At 43.9% G+C, this 17,879-nt stretch overlaps 1 protein-coding gene across 6 annotated transcripts in view; it reads left to right on the plus strand.

The window, feature by feature from the left end:
• ydjc (YdjC chitooligosaccharide deacetylase homolog) overlaps window positions 1–17,879 on the plus strand; it is a 31,117-nt gene that overhangs the window by 8,459 nt on the left and 4,779 nt on the right. For 4 of the 6 annotated variants that reach the window (XM_084947372.1, XM_084947374.1, XM_084947373.1 and 1 more), the window contains exons 2-5: window positions 104–184; window positions 10,162–10,337; window positions 16,197–16,356; window positions 17,733–17,832. In XM_084947372.1, the coding sequence (XP_084803498.1) occupies window positions 10,174–10,337; window positions 16,197–16,356; window positions 17,733–17,832 (424 nt within the window). In that variant the 5' untranslated portion in view covers window positions 104–184; window positions 10,162–10,173. The remainder of the gene's footprint in view (window positions 1–103; window positions 185–10,161; window positions 10,338–16,196; window positions 16,357–17,732; window positions 17,833–17,879) is intronic. The other 2 variants (XM_084947371.1, XM_084947376.1) reach the window with 1 other exon arrangement.

The following is a 17,879-nucleotide window of genomic DNA, read 5'->3' on the forward strand; positions in this document are numbered from 1 at the left end:
ATATAAAGTATGTAATAATGTAGTAATACTAATCATCACATCAAAACATTTGCAACATAGAGTTTGTTTGATACATCCTGATTGCATTATTTGTAACAACCAGGACAGGAGCGAGGAAGGAGGAGAGTAGAGGAAATTAAGAGTGCAGCAGATTGATGAGACGCCAGGTGAAGGTGAGGAAGAGGTGAGTACCCAAAAGACCAAACACAGGTAACAGTTTAAAATGGCCATTTTGGCAGAATAGAAGCCGATACGTTGAGACCAGAGCTGGAAAAGTTTAAATATGCATATAACTCAGGGCTCGCAAAATTTCAAAATCCCTGGTAGCCCTTTGGGCAGGGACTCTTCAGTTTTTGGTAGCCCAAAATAAATTTAAGTAGCCCAAATAAAAAAGAGAGCAATTTTTTGATTGATGTTTTGTTTCCTGTTTTGTTTCCTTTACAATATTATACATTAAAGTATAATATTGTAAAGGAAACAAAACATTAATCAAAAAATTGTTGAAAAACAAATTACAACATTGTATAAAAATTACAATCATCAACTCAAACACTTGGTTCTAATTGAACAGAAATTTCTATGAACTTGTAAGAACTGTGTATGAATCAGTCTGTGTCAGATCCTGAATTTGAAATTTCCACTGAAGTCAGGGGTAAGAGGCAAGTGGAACCAAGATCGAGGCCATTTGCTTTTTGAAGTTTGCAAAGACTGCTAAATTTTGCCAGTGGTAGTTCACTCTTTGCAACATAGTAGCTGTTTTAAACTGATTTTCAGGTTTATTTTTAGTATGTTATTTGCAATTGGTGTTTGTTCTGGGAAAGATATTGCAGACTGAGCAATAATGCATTTCTTGCATTTCTCATGGGTTCTAATGGGGGCCTTTCTTAAAATGACTGGTCCCAGTAACAAAGGCGCTTGTCAACTCAGAAATCGAGGGAAAACCAACAACACACCCGGCAGAACATTATGTTATTTACACGGGTGCACATAAGTGGTCCGCATGTGCGCATTCGCTGTCAAAATAAAAGACGCGCACCAGATAAGTTGCTGCAACGCGCGTTTGCGTCCATATAAAAGGCAGTGTTTTTGTCCGCTAGAGTGTGATTTTCACGGCACATTCTGCACCACATCTCTGTGCGTTCATCATTTGTTTGAAGCCAGCTCACCTCCTGCAACCACTTTTCCGAGAATACGTGCTTCTTTTGTGGTTCGGACTCCTTCTGACATTTCTTTGGAGGTGGAGGAAAACCAAAGTAATTGCTTAAAGGAGCTTCTTCGACATCTTTAAGAGTTCTAAACAAATGTCTGTCCTCCTTCAGAAAATCCTATGTACGCAAACACGCGTTGCAACTTCTTATCTGGTGCGCGTTTTTTATTTTGACAGCGAATGCGCACCTGCGGACCACTTATGTGCAGCCCTGGTTATTTAGCTCGTCATATTGCAGCCACAGAAATTCTTTTGTCCATGAAACCATAAAGCTGCACTTTCTTTTTGCCTTATAGTCTGCTTTGTCATAACTTTTCCGTTTTGTGGTAAGCTTTTCTTTGGCTGTCACTTCTTCACCCTGACCTGTCTTATTTGGCTCAGCATAACTAAAATATATATCCTGCTGCTTTTACACACGCACTCACATAACGCTCAGCGATTCTCTGCGCGATCAACCTCTCACATGTTTAAGCTGCGGAAGATTTCACTTGTCATGTTTGCATAGTAAGCTAATGATTGATAAGACGATGTCAGAGGAATTGGTGCGCAAATTATCATCACTCACCAATCAGTGCTGTCGCTCTCTATACACAGTTCGCGCGATTGCAAAGTGAAAGCAAAAAACAAGCGCAAATTCAAACACGATTTCAATATGTCACATATTGACAGTGGCTCACCGATGCCAATGACATAATTACCCAGGTACATTTCCGAAAGAATGCAAAAGCATTGACATATATTTTTCCTTCCTACGATAGCCCGACGGGCAGGGCTGAGTTAGATTTTGGTAGCCCGACTGGAAAAATCGCTAGCCCCGGGACGTCGGGCTAGCGATTTTGCGAGCCCTGTAACTACTTCATCAAGCTTTACGCTGCTGCTTAAAATAAAAAATAGTAACGAAGCTGAAGAACTCTTACTGCACTGATAGTTAATCGTAGTATCATTCTGTGACAGGCAGCTACACACATCTTACTTCAGCCTTTAGGTAGCACTCAGTGTGTATTTTTAAATATTTATTTGACTGTAAAATTGTCACGATTCGGCTGTGGTCAGGCAGGAAGAGGACCCAAAATGCAGGACTCGCAACACACGGGAATGAACTCAGAAAAACGCTGCTTTAATAACAGACACAGGGAAGTGATGCAGAACTAAACTAAACTGGGAAACCAAAACCAAAAACTCCACACCAGGGATCACACAGCATGAGGGAGGACGCGACACTGACAGAGAAACACAGGGCTTAAATACGAGGGGAATAAGGCTACGTCCACACGTACACGGGTATTTTTGAAAACGGAGATTTTCCGTTTTCGTTTTAAAAAATAATCCCGTCCACACGTAAAGGCAGAAATGAAGGAAAACGCTGCTGTGAACATGCCAAAGCAGCAGGTGGCGATATATTCCTAACCGTGTAGAAATGTTGGCCAATCAGAAGTCTAAAAGCCTCGGTGGGAAAAAGTAAACAAAGCTGGGGCATAGAAGCAGAACCGAGTCGTATGTGTGGAGGGACAGTAACTGTGTGTGTATATGTAAGCATTTAAACACTGCAGAGAGAACAATTAACAGTAACAGTATTGTAGAAAGTCATTTCACCGAAACAATAACGTGGCGCACAGTGTGACGTCAAAAAATGCGCACACCTTTGACGCTGCGTTTTCTCCGTTTTTCTCGTCCACACGTAAATGCAAAAATGGAGTTTTCAAAAATATCCACCCTGGCCGGAGTTTTTAGAAATCTCAGTTTTCAGTGACCGAAAACGCCGTTTACGTGTGGACGAAAGGTGCAAACGCGTAGAAAAATCTGCGTTTTCAAAAATACCCGGGTACGTGTGGACGTAGCCTTAGACACAGGAGGAGAGCACAGCTGGAAGAAATCAGACATGACGAGACCAAAGGGAAGCAAAACTAGAAACACTGACATGAGACACGGACCTTCAAAGTAAAACAGGAAACACACCGGCTGAACTCTACACGTAAACTTAACAGAGACTGGGGAGACAGAACATAGAGACCTGAAGTGTGGGACAGAGTTAACACCGGGAAACCAAATAACAAAACCTAAGAATTAGAACTCAGGAAGTACTACAGAACTAAGGAGCTAGAAATACTTAGGACAGAAACCAAAACACAAGCAGTCATAATCCATGATAAAATAAAAAGTAGAAGTACAAAACTCAAAACACTGGCTCACCGACCGGGACCATGACAAAAATATAGTAAAAGTTGCTTTTTTTGGAAAAAAAAAAAAAAAACATTTCAGGGCTGATTTTTTTCACTATCCTAACAAAGGCCCAATGTCAGAGAATTACAATCACTGTCTCAGTACAAGAAAGAAAAATAACCATAGCATCAATGTAAAGAATCAGTAAGTTCCAGGGCCATAAAACACATGTAGACTGGTTGGGCAAATTCCCACGCACCCTCAAGTATCCACGAGAGGGTGAAGAGCTGGTCCAGTGTTCCACGGCCAGGACAAAAACCGCAGTATTCCTCTCTTATTCCGGTCTGCCAATCTAGAGGTACCACCACTGATCAAACAACATTGTAGAGGCGTGTCAACCACACAGCCCTACAACATCCAGAGCCTTCAGGAACTCTGGGTAAACCTCTTCCACCCCAGGGGGCCTACCACCAAGCAGTTCCTTAACTGCCTCAGTGACCTCACCCCCGGGGATAGACAAGCCGTCCCCCTCATCCCCAGACTTTGCTTTCGTCATGGAAGACAGTAGGATTAAGGAGGTCCTCCAAGTATTCCTTCCACCGCCTGACAATTTTCTCAGTCAAAGTCAGCAGTACTCCACCCGCACTATACACAGTGCAGGGCAGAGCACCACTTTCCCCTCCTGAGACGGTTTGCCAGAATCTCTTCAAGGCAATCCGAAAGTCTTTTTCCATGGCCTCTCCAAACTCCCCCCGCACCCGAGTTTTTGCTTCACCCACTGCCCGAGCTGCGTTCCACTTGGCCTGTCGGTACCTATCAGCTGCCTCCAAAGTCCCACAGGCTAAAAAGCCCAATAGGACTCCTTCTTCCACCTGGTGGCTCCCTTCACCTCTTGTGTCCACCATGGTCCCCTGTACCCTGGGGTGGAGACAAGCAAACCGTCCCGGTCCCGCAGCAGCAGGGAAGCCCATCAGCTTGACCAGACGGCCAGCTATTCCTCCTTGTCCGCTGCCCCAGATGGAGAACAGGGAACAGGGGTCTGAGAAGACCTGATACCTCACTCCGCCCACTCATTTGTGATGTTGTTGCATGCTGTTTTAAAGTTTATTTAAAACGGCAGAGGGGCATGGCACCAACAAGCCTCTGTGGGGACAGCTCCCTCCCAAGAACCCTCAGTGTCTAAGTGCGATTTAAAATTGAGAAGTGGGCACTGGCACGAGAGGTGAGGCTGAATAAACAGACCATCCTCTGGACACAGTTCAGTGTACTCACCCACACTCATGACCGTGTACGTAATGCGAGTGTCTGTGTTGTGGAATAAATTTGAGGCTCAGGCAGTCAGGAGGGGACAGAGGAGGAATACCTCCTACCTCAAGCCAGCTCCCCCGCTGACCCCCATGGGCACCCCCATTCCCCAAATCCACCAAGGGCAGGGGGGCCCAGGTCCATCCACACTGGGGCAGTAGCACCACTGAGCCCCAGAGAGCTCGGGGTGGCCCACCCGACTCCACTACAGGGGAAAAACTACACCCACCCCAACATTCAGTCAATGGACACCCAGGTTCACCCATCCTCCACCTCTGCTAGAGCCCCCCACCCACAGAGTGGACTCCCGAAGAGCAGAGACCACCTGCAAAAGATGGTCCCAACCTACCCGTTAGCTAAAGAGGCCCCCACTTCCACTGATTTGCTGAAGTCTGCCAGGGCCAAACCCCCGTGCACGGGGGCCTGCGTGCACCAACCCACAACCCTGGTGACACCCCAGCCATGACCCAGAACCCAAACTCCCAGGCGCAGCCAGAGCACCTAGTCCGCAAGCCTGTCCCAGACCCGTTCAGGAGCTTCATCCTTGGTCCTTTGAAGCATTTTTAAGATAATACACAGGTTTATCTTTCAAAGCAATTTAGAAATGGACGATTCCAGAGATCTAAACCAGTTTGGTGATGGTTTACTCGGGATTATTGAGAATAAATAACTGATTCTGAAATTTCTACTTAAGTACATTAATGAAGTATTTGTACTTTGTTGCTCCCCCCTCTGGTAAATGCCACTATTTTCTTAGTGAGTCTTTATTACATACCGTGCTGCAGGGAAAAGCCTGTTCTCACCTTTGAATATATTTTGAATATCAGACGGCTCTTTTTTGCTTCTCATTTGTAAACTCTCTCCAGCCGACACACAAAAACAACAACACAAAGTAGTCACTACAGAGCAAAGTTTGGCCTATTCAGAGGCTGACTGTCTGGCGGATACTCGATGGCACAGCTGGTCCTTTTTTACTGCCGTTGTTGAAGTGGACGACAATCAGGTATGTGCAGCTAAAGAATGGGAAATCCAGTCCTCCATCCAGGGGAGGAAAGTACCTGCAGTGTGATCAAGTTGGAGGTGCGAGAGGGACTCAAAACAAACCAGCCCTCACTATGACACAAGTGCTATTAAATAGAGCAAGGAACTTTTAATGCAGCTTTTACAAACATCCTTATTTCATTTGGATTCTTACATTATTTTACTTTGCCCGAGGAATGTTGGGGAAACCTGCAGTCAGCTGAGACGGAGGAAGTCACCTGGTTGAGTGACAAAATGTTTCTCCCACTGAAAACGTCCAGATGAACAGAATCAACCTTTTGGGATTTACTTACCTGGATGATTGAGCATGGATCAAGATATTTTACTTTGCCCACAGAAACAAAATTATTTTACAAATACCAAAACTACCATGGAAATAAACGATTAGCTCAGCCCAGCCCATTCTTCTTTGGTAAATCTCTCAAGCTTCTCTGGCATGGACCTTGCTCTTCAGTTCACCCCATAGATCTTCAATAGGAGGGCTTTGTGGAGCCCAGACAGTAATGTTCACTTTGGACCTGTAGAGGAAGTTCTTCATCAGGAGTGTCATATGTTTTGGGCTGTTGCCATGTTGGAAGACAAAGCAATGACCTAGACGTAGTTTTGATGCTGACTTAAGGTTTTCTGTGACATATTTTGATTCCTTCCATCTTGATAAGATTCCCAGTTTGTCAGTCTGTTCCTGTTTAAGGTTCTTGTGATTTTCTTCTTTGAGACTACAATTCCCAACTTGGCGAAGTCATTCACTACTGTCTGCTGGGGTCTTTAAACCCATCTCTCAGTAGTTTGTTCAGTACTTTCAGCTCTCTTTGAATTTCTTGATGATCCTTCTCGCTCCAGTTTTGGGCACTTGGAAAAGTTGTGATAACTTCGTATATCCATTTCCCACTTTGTGAAAATCAGCAATCAGTCTGTGTGTGTCAGGGAGCTGATAATATTTACCCACTGAGGGGTTTTTTGTTTTTTTTTAAATAATTCTGATATTATGTACAAATAGAAATAGAGTAGAACAGAAATATCCTTTGTTGTTCCTCATTGGGGAGATCCATGTGTTCCAGCAGCAAAGACAGACAGATGGAGCATGCAGGGTCACACAAAAGTCCAGAATATAACACAAAAAAAAGAAATAAGAGACCGTACAGTGCAAATTTACAACATAAGAAAATAAATGAATAAATATGTAATTTATGATTAATTTAAAAATAATTTGTGTGTTATACAGAAAAAGAATATAATTAGAATGTGAAAGTGTTGGAAAAAAACACTTTGACAAAAACTTTCATTGTGGTTTAATACAACCCGCCATCATGCAAGCATAAATACCATTGTATTCACTGTAGTTGTAGATATTGAAATCAAACATCTACAATATAGCTAACAATATATAATTGCTATAATATAGGAAGGCAATCATTAAATTATGGTCTACCAATGTGACAAATCTGTTATTAAAGTTAAAGTCTTGAGTAGCAGTAAAGCTGCTGTTGATTATTGTGATTCAATTCAATTGCGATTCAGGATAAAGACATGCTGTGGAAGAGAGACAGAGGTTAATAACAGATATGATTCAGTGCAGAGAGGTCTGTTAACACATAGTGAGTGAAGAAGAAACACCCAGTGCATCATGGGAATCCCCCGGCAGCCTACGTCTATTGCAGCATAACTAAGGGAGGATTCAGGGTCACCTGGTCCAGCCCTAACTATATGCTTTAGCAAAAAGGAAAGTTTGAAGCCTAATATTAAAAGTAGAGATAGTGTCTGTCTCCTGAATCCAAACTGGAAGCTGGTTCCACAGAAGAGGGGCCTGAAAACTGAAGGCTCTGCCTCCCATTCTACTTTTAAATACTCTAGGAACAACAAGTAGGCCTGCAGAGCGAGAGCGAAGTGCTCTAATAGGGTGATATGGTACTACAAGCTCATTAAGATAAGATGGGGCCTGATTATTTAAGACCTTGTATGTGAGGAGCAGGATTTTGAATTCTGGATTTAACAGGAAGCCAATGAAGGGAAGCCAAAGCAGGAGAAATCTGCTCTCTCTTTCTAGTCCCTGTCAGGACTCTTGCTGCAGCATTTTGGATTAGCTGAAGGCTTTTCAGGGAGTTTTTAGGACTTCCTGATAATAATGAATTACAGTCGTCCAGCCTGGAAGTAATAAATGCATGAACTAGTTTTTCAGCGTCACTCTGAGACAGGATATTTCTAACTTTAGAGATGTTGCACAAATGGAAGAAAGCAGTCTTATATATTTGTTTAATATGTGCGTTGAAGGACATGTCCTGGTCAAACATGACTCCAAGGTTCCTCACAGCGTTACTGGAGGCCAAGGTAATGCCATCCAGAGGAAGAATCTGGCCTCGTTTGAGTTTTGGACGAAATGCATTCTGGGATATTGCATTTCGTCATTTCAAGCTGACTGGAGACCAGAACAGCCAGTCAGATATTTTTGCATCCAAGTCTGTGATTGGCTGGTTTTGTGGCACAAATATAACGGTGTCGAGAAAGAGTTGAACGGCACGGGCAGAAATGTTGAGAGCGCGAGCAACACGTTGAGAGCGCGAGCAACACGTTGAGAGCGAGCGCAAATGCAAAAACTGAGCGAGAGGGGCTGCTGTTGTGTGTGTGTGGATAATAGCAAACACTGAAATACAGTTTTTGCACGCAGCAATGAATTTTGTTCACTCAAATTTAGCTTTTCTGCGCTCAAAATAAATTTCTCCTCAAAATACAACACTTGCACCTGTAAACTTTTTTTACGTGCGCTCAGAATAGTGGCACAAAAATAACACCATAGATCAGTTGCTATCATCTAACCCCATCTCTAGCATATTCGTCTGTCACACCAACCGCTGCGTGTCTTCTTTCACTATATGTATAAAGCTTCTCTGTGGTTCCTCTTTCCGTCCCTGGCAGCTCCATCTTTAAATGTAATGGTATCTTAGACATGTAGAGCTTGTGTTTGAATGTCTGGATCAGCACTTGAGGGAGTTTCTTTCTCTCTTTCACAGGAGCTTTTTAGGTGCTTCTGCTAATTTAGTTCATGTTCACACTTGCATTCATCCTGAATAACTCTGTGCCCCTTTCATCTTCATCTTTCAACTTCAGTTTTCCCCACTGTGAGAAATCTGGGCGTCACCTTTTATCAGGCTTCAGTTTGGAAAAACACGTTGGTTATCTTTTACAAACGTAAATACGCTGTGTCTCAAAGTGAAATCAAAGTGGTTATACATACCTTTATTTCATTACATCTTGATTATTGTAGTTCATTTGCCTGAGCAGGTCCTCTCTGGATCACTTACCAGTGTTTCAGCACTCTGCTGTCAGGCTTATCACTGGGTCCCCTTAAGGTGGACAGATTATGTCTTCCTGCCTCCTCATTAAGTTTGGGGCTCAGTTTAAAAGTGTGCTGATCATTTTGAGACCCCTCCATGATCAGATGCCTCCATATATCAGTGAGCTGCTACATCCGTATGTGCCAGCTAGATCTCTGAGGTCTGCTGATCATTGTTGGCTGTGACACGATCCAGAAGACAGAATGAGACTGCCCTTTGGAGGCTGTGGCCAACTTCTTCTATTGGACCATAGATCTGTGGACACTACTGTTACCATTTAAAAAGAAACTTATGACCTACCTGTGCAGGCTGTGCTTGTAATTCAGGAATAATGGTAAACATGAACCTGTAGAATATAGTTGGGTTAACAGACATGGGGGCAAAGATTAACAGGAGTGTTGTTGTGGGTGTTTTTTTGTTTGTTTTTTCAAACTTTATCTAAATAGTAAACACAGCTTAGATGTTTGTTAAGGTGTTACTGTTTGGTTTCTAGGTGGCTCCTGTGTTTGCCCAGGTAGATCAGATAATTTTACACTGTAAAAAGCAGCAGCTCGTCTGGCTCATCATGCTCTGTACTTACCTGCGTGGACTGAAGCTGTTCATATTAGAATGCAGCCCAAACTGAAGCTCCAGAGGCACTGAAGGACAGAGCGCAGTAACTCAGCAAAGATTTCCCAGCACTTCATTGATTATGAGCGGGCAGCTGCATCGGGCAAGTATATCACCACAAAAGGGCTAATATAGACTAACTTTGCAGTTTTGTGTGTTTTTAATAGTCCAGCTGGCGATGTAGAGCAATCTTAAAATGTGCACAAAAACTTAAATCAGACCATCATCTAGTTTAGAAACGTGCCTGGTGTATTGACAGATATGTGCGTGTGCTTCTGTTTGCTGACGTACTGCTCTTTCATGTTTTACAGCAGCAATGAAAGGCACTGATGAAAACCAGAACAGTTTGGTGTTTCGTGTGTTTCGTGTCTTTCTTATCAATAAACCATGTGACGTGGAACAGTCGGAGGATCCAGGGTCCATGTTCACTGATAATGGACAACCTGAACATTATTAGCCTTGGACACCATAATGATGAATGTTAATCTGTCCCCTGTGTGTCGCCAACAGAGACCAGCAATAATGCCACAGCCCAGAATGATGCTGGTGGTGACAGGAGATGATTTTGGCTACTGTCCCAGGAGGAACCAGGGGATTGTGGATTGCTTCCAGGCTGGAGGCATCTCCAATGTCTCGTTGCTGGTTAATGGCTCGGCTGCAAAACAGGCGGCAGATCTGGCTAAAAGGTAGCGTAGCCTTACACTGTATATGTAAAATCTAACACACTGCAAAAATACCATTTACAGTACATAATGTGATGTCTCGGAGACCAGAAATCTTTCACTTTTTCTTAGTCCTGGCAGTTTCTGAAGACTTGCTCTGTTTTCCATGTCTTTTCCTTTGCACTACACACTGCACCGGCTCTCTCTCATATATCTCTTTAAGCTGTGCTGGTTTTTTTCTCTTTTCTATTTAGCTTTTCTCATGCTTTTTATATATATATTTATATTTTTACTGCTTTATTTAAATTTTATGTTTTGCCATATTACTTTTATATTATTAGTGCTTCGGCTTCATGTAAGCTATTTTGTTATGGATTGTGTTTAATGTTTCGGGTGCTGTAACACAATAATTTCCCAGTTTCAGGGATAAATAAAGTACTTTTTTTTCCTTCCTCTTTACATGACCACAGTGAATTTCAAAGCAAACAGTGAAGTAAGACTTTCAGCTTTAATTCAAGAGGTTTAAAAAGTTGTGCCGTCAGCGTTAATCTTGTTAAAATGACGTTAACGGCATAACCGTTAACAAGCTAAGCACGCTAACGTGTTAGCGCCATGCAGCCCCTGCACGGGGCGATCCGTGTTAACTCGCTAACGGAGATTTGCCCCGTTAATGCGGTTATGGCGTTAACGTCATTTTAACGAGATTAACGCTGACGGCACTATTGAAAAAGTATATCAACAAACCATTTTTGGTCCTTCAAGCTCGGGTCCTCTACCAGAGGCCTGGGAGCTTGAGGGTCCTGCAGTATCTTAGCTGTTCCTAGGACTGCGTTCTTCTGGACAGAGATCTCCGATGTTGTTCCCGGGATCTGCTGGAGCCACTCGCCTAGTTTGTCAGTGACCGCACCGAGTGCTCCGATTACCATGGGGACCACCGTCACCTTCACCCTCCACCTCTTCTCGAGCTCTTCTCTGAGCCCTTGGTATTTCTCCAGCTTCTCGTGTGCCTTCTTCCTGATGCTGCTGTCATTCGGTATCACTACGGTCGTCGTCTTCTGTTTGTCCTCCACCACTATGTCCGGTTGGTTAGCCACCATCATTTTGTCCGTCTGTATCTGGAAGTCCCACAGGACCTTAGCTCGGTCATTCTCCACCACCTTTGGGGGCGTCTCCCATTTTGACCTCGGGACCTCCAGCCCATACTCCCACAGATGTTCCTGTACACTATGCCGGTCACTTGGTTATGGCGTTCCATGTATGCCCTGCCTGCTAGCATCTTGCACCCTGCTGTTATGTGCTGGATTGTCTCATCTTTACACAGCCTGCACCTGGGGTCTTGCCTGGTGTGATAGACCCCAGCCTCTATGGATCTTGTGCTCAGAGCTTGTTCCTGTGCTGCCATGATTAGTGCCTCTGTGCTGCTTTCAGTCCAGCTTTGTCCAGCCACTGGTAGGATTTCTGGATGTCATCCTGGGCCTGTTCTTCTTCTTACTTGATGTCAGTGGCTTCTATCTCCTCCTTTGGCCAGCTTATCATCCCAGCAGGGTACCTGATTAGCAGCAGGATATAGGTGTTGATAGCCCGGATCTTGTTCTTACCGTTCAGCTGACTCCTCTGGACTTGCCTGACTTTTCCAGGTGTTTGGCGGTTGCAAGTTTCTTAGCGGCCTATTTGTGGTTCCCATTTCCCTTTGGCATTCATAGGAACTTGTAGCTGTTCTCAGTGTCTGCAATGTTGCCTTCTGGTAGTTTGATCCCCTCAGTTCTGAACCTTTCCTGTGTGTTATCATCCGACTACACTTCTCCAATTCGAATGACATTCCAATAAGATAATATAGAAAGAAAATAAGATAATAAGAAAAATAAGATAACTTTAGGATGAGCCAAATTTAGAATCTGGTATAGTCTTTAAAAGAAGGAAACACCTCGGTCAGGTCATCTTCTAATTAGAAGGTTGGTGGTTTGATCTCCGGCTGCTCTAGTGTCCATGTCAAATATCCCAAGGCAAGATACTAACCCCAAGTTGGTCTCCGACGAATCCATTGCTGCATGTGTGTGTGTGAATGTTGGTTAGTAAATGGACTGGTTCTGCTATAGCACTTTTCTACTCTGAGCAGTCAAAGCACTTTACTTAGTAAGCACTTACATAAAAAATAGAAGTGCTTGTCTGAGTGGGTGAATGAGGCAAGTTGTGTAAAGCCCTTTGAGTCCAGTAGAAAAGCAAAGAACTAAATAACTAAAGGGAATGATTGCAGAATTCTTATCTTGGTTAATAAACAACTCTTTTTCAGTATCTAGTCAACTTAATGTGGTGGGGTGTGGCTCGTGGCTCAGCTACAGGCGAGGGGTGTGGTTGAGCAGAACAGATGATCTCCAAGATGATGGAGATCAGCTGCCTGTTTTGCGCAAGTCTGCTGGGTGACTAGGGACCGACTGGGCCTTGTGCTAGAGAACCGCCGCTGCCGCTTCTGATGAGGCCCTTTCCATACGCCGAGCAGCTTGGCGTATGGAAAGGGCCTTGCATAATATACAAACCAAAAGCTACAACCTGGTCCCAGGAAAGGGGAGGCTTGGCTGGCAGAGCTCATGGTGATGGAGGGGCCTCAGGCGGGCACAGCGGAGTTGGTCTGTTGCCACCGACTGATCAGCCTCGACATTACAGTCACACTGATGTTGGACCACCTGTTGTCATGGCCAAGAGTCGGTGGAGCGGACGCAACTGATGGGACAAGTAAGCGGCTCTGGGACCCATCACCCTTCTCCCTCTACTATTTCTGCTCAGGTCCCAGTGGCCACAGACACTACACCTCAATAGCCGATGGCTGTTGAGGACAGGGACACTTCCACAGACAGTGACCGTGCATGAATGTGGGACAGATGTTTGGTATCTCCAGGCCTGTAACACTTCTTCCTGGTCTGCGTGAGACATGCAGCATACCAGGAAGGTGCCAAGGGGGTATGTGCCACCATGCAATGGTGGACTCAGGCTGCACGTAGATCCTGGTTCACCACACCCTGGTTCAGCTGGGGGCATTAGGTGTGTGGATGAGGATATTGATTGACAATGACAGTTGATCTCACATGTAACAGTGGAGCTGCACCGTGATCAGGTCATCGCACAAGAGCAAAGTAAAAGGCCACTGGGAACTATGGGAATACAGGGAGTGCAGAATTATTAGGCAAGTTGTATTTTTGAGGAATAATTTTATTATTGAACAACAACCATGTTCTCAATGAACCCAAAAAACTCATTAATATCAAAGCTGAATGTTTTTGGAAGTAGTTTTTAGTTTGTTTTTAGTTTTAGCTATTTTAGGGGGATATCTGTGTGTGCAGGTGACTATTACTGTGCAGAATTATTAGGCAACTTAACAAAAAACAAATATATACCCATTTCAATGATTTATTTTTACCAGTGAAACCAATATAACATCTCCACATTCACAAATATACATTTCTGACATTCAAAAACAAAACAAAAACAAATCAGCGACCAATATAGCCACCTTTCTTTGCAAGGACACTCAAAAGCCTGCCATCCATGGATTCTGTCAGTGTTTTGATCTGTTCACCATCAACATTGCGTGCAGCAGCAACCACAGCCTCCCAGACACTGTTCAGAGAGGTGTACTGTTTTCCCTCCTTGTAAATCTCACATTTGATGATGGACCACAGGTTCTCAATGGGGTTCAGATCAGGTGAACAAGGAGGCCATGTCATTAGTTTTTCTTCTTTTATACCCTTTCTTGCCAGCCACGCTGTGGAGTACTTGGACGCGTGTGATGGAGCATTGTCCTGCATGAAAATCATGTTTTTCTTGAAGGATGCAGACTTCTTCCTGTACCACTGCTTGAAGAAGGTGTCTTCCAGAAACTGGCAGTAGGACTGGGAGTTGAGCTTGACTCCATCCTCAACCCGAAAAGGCCCCACAAGCTCATCTTTGATGATACCAGCCCAAACCAGTACTCCACCTCCACCTTGCTGGCGTCTGAGTCGGACTGGAGCTCTCTGCCCTTTACCAATCCAGCCACGGGCCCATCCATCTGGCCCATCAAGACTCACTCTCATTTCATCAGTCCATAAAACCTTAGAAAAACCAGTCTTGAGATATTTCTTGGCCCAGTCTTGACGTTTCAGCTTGTGTGTCTTGTTCAGTGGTGGTCGTCTTTCAGCCTTTCTTACCTTGGCCATGTCTCTGAGTATTGCACACCTTGTGCTTTTGGGCACTCCAGTGATGTTGCAGCTCTGAAATATGGCCAAACTGGTGGCAAGTGGCATCTTGGCAGCTGCACGCTTGACTTTTCTCAGTTCATGGGCAGTTATTTTGCGCCTTGGTTTTTCCACACGCTTCTTGCGACCCTGTTGACTATTTTGAATGAAACGCTTGATTGTTCGATGATCACGCTTCAGAAGCTTTGCAATTTTGAGACTGCTGCATCGCTCTGCAAGATATCTCACTATTTTTGACTTTTCTGACCTGTCAAGTCCTTCTTTTGACCCATTTTGCCAAAGGAAAGGAAGTTGCCTAATAATTATGCACACCTGATATAGGGTGTTGATGTCATTAGACCACACCCCTTCTCATTACAGAGATGCACATCACCTAATATGCTTAATTGGTAGTAGGCTTTCGAGCCTATACAGCTTGGAGTAAGACAACATGCATGAAGAGGATGATGTGGACAAAATACTCATTTGCCTAATAATTCTGCACTCCCTGTAGTATTCTTTAGGTGAACCTCAGCAATTCTGAGGCTGAGTTGATTTTAGTTTCTGACCACAGCACTTTCTTCTAACCCTTCTCTGAATCATTTAGATGTTCAGTGGCAGACTTCAGACAAGCCTATAAATGTGTCTTCCTGAGCAGGGGGACAAACAATTATAATGTAGTATGTTACCCATGGCGTTGTTGGTGACTGTGGTCCGAACTGCCGTCAGATAATTAACCAGCTCCTGCTGCATGTTTTTGGACTGATCCACCACCTTTGTCATGACTATCGCCACTCTGTGAGGTACGATCCTGCATGGTGCTCCAGACCAAGGGCGATTGGTGGGACAGTCTGGGGGATGATTACAGCTTGTTTTGCAGCCATAGGACCCGGGTATCTCACTGCTAGTTGACCATGAACTCCTCTGTGTACCACAGTATTATAAAGCTAACTGTGAGGCCTTCCTTCTCTCACCCCAACCGGTCGCCGCAGATGGCCCCGCCCCTCCCTGAGCCTGGTTCTGCTGGAGGTTTCTTCCTGTTAAAAGGGAGTTTTTCCTTCCCACTGTCGCCAAAGTGCTTGCTCATAGGGGGTCACATGATTGTTGGGTTTTTCTCTGTACCTATGAAGCGCCTTGAGGCGACTTTTGTTGTGATTTGGCGCTATATAAATAAAATTGAATTGAATTGAATCTGTCCCTGAATAAAGCCTGGCTGACACTGTATCATACAATTACTCTTTCCATGTTCACCATCAAATCAAAAACAGAATATCTACAAAAAAATGAACCAAGGTGTTACAGTGGCTGACTCTGGACTTGGACCCAACTGTGACGGGACCTTGAGAGAGCTGTGCATAAACATAAGCCCACAAACCTCAATGAACTAAAGCAGCGCTGTGAAGAGCGCAGTACGATTCCTCTGTGATGATGTGAAACAGTCATTGAAAAAACAAAAAGACTATTTCAAAGAAGGAGTGGATTTTTTTAAACTATGTCCTGATTCATAGAACCTTAAACGAGAGTGGATTTTCTCTTTCACAGCTGTATTTCGATACAGATGTTATATGTATTTATAATCAAGAACAGAGTGACTGTGCCTTTGAACATAGACAAATGTTTGCCTGCTGTAGCCGGCATCGCATGGTTTAACAGAGCTGTATTGTTCCTGTGTCAGACACAACATTCCCATTGGCTTGCATGCCAACCTGTCTGAAGGCATACCAGTGTGTCCGAGCCTCCAGCAGTCCTCCACGCTCGTAAACCAGCATGGCTTCTTCCATGGGAAGATGGGCTTTCGTCAGGCGTTGAAGAGAGGAGAACTCAGCATGAAACAGGTACGACATTAAAAACTAGAATTTCACTGTGTCAGTGAAAAATAAAGATCAGTATAAAATATATAATGTTACACACTTTTATGCATCTTTATATGATCTTAAAATATCAAGATACAGGTAAACAAATGTTAGCGATATGTGAGAGCAGGTCACATGGTGTGACAGGTGGGACTGTTTCCCACCTGTCAGGTGGTGGAGTGTTAGTGGGCTCTGTCTTCTTCAGACATACAGAAACTGAACATTTAATAGTGTTCCCTGACAAACAGTCTCATCTGATCATTTCTTGACAACATTTCAGTTTACAATAATGGATTACACAGCAGTGGGGATACATTTGATTGCAGGAGATTACTTTCATTCTCTACTGCTACTCTCTTCATTACTGTATGCAAACACAGTACAGAGCAGCTCCTCCCACAGAGGTCGATTATCTCGTAGTGTTACCTCCTCACTGTGTACCACTCTGGATGCTGCAGCTCCTCTGCAAACGAAGGCCTCACATTACAGGTACTTGAGTCCCAGGTGTAACTCTCAGACACGCACATGGAAGCAGATGACCTGTAAGCTGGAGAGGACAAAGCGTCTCATTAATTTAGAAGGTTTTTATTTAGCCTGGAAAAACAGGTTGTTGCTTTCTTTAAAAAGAGCCCTTTGTAAAGTAAATCTTACTTTCACTGATTTAAGAGAATAAGAACAACCACAGGTTTGCCTTCAGCACTGAAGGAGCGTCTGAACTCTGTTGAACTGAATGTTCCTTTAACATTAACTATTAATGACCTCATTTACAAATACAATTTTACAGTTAGAGAAAAAATGGACTGGTTCATATATATACTTATTATGTCCACTCTGAGCACTCAAAGCGCTTTATACAACATGCCACATTCATACAAGCACTTTTTTCTGTAAGTGCTTCCTAACCAACATTCATACAGCTTGGGGTCAGTATCTTGCCCAAGGACATTTGGCACGCAGAAAGCCAGGGATCGAACCAGCAACCTTCCAATCAGTAGATGACCCGCTCTGCCTCATGAGCTACACCAATACTGACCGCAGTATTACCGAGATTAGAGCGCTGCAGTGGTTTGAATAACACCGAGCAGATCTAACAGACTCCAGTTTGATCGCTGGCGGATTCTGTTATTTAATTTTTACACTTGAAGGCGACTGCTGGGATTCAGCACTATACGAATGAAACTGAACCTTCTTCAGACAGCACTAGTTGGAACTTGGCTACAGCTGTCACGTTGTTATTGCTGAGTTGCATATTTTGCTTCCAGACAAAAGCACCAGCCTCAGATTTTAAAACGACCTTTGTCTTTGAAGTCATGTGTCTCCATCACAGCTGTTTCCAGGTGTGTTTTGTTTCCTCCAAGGTGGAGCTGGAGTTGAGGGCCCAGGTCGGGCTTTTCGTGGAGCTGAATGGTCACCTACCCGAGCACATGGACGGACACCAACATGTTCACGTCCTCCCAGGTCAGAGGATCAGAGGATGAAGAGACAAAGCTGTAACTGCTGTTTGT

The sequence above is a fragment of the Perissodus microlepis genome, chromosome 12, assembly GCF_051167445.1.
Source record: "Perissodus microlepis isolate ML-2025 ecotype Zambia chromosome 12, ASM5116744v1, whole genome shotgun sequence".
Lineage (NCBI taxonomy): Eukaryota > Metazoa > Chordata > Actinopteri > Cichliformes > Cichlidae > Perissodus > Perissodus microlepis.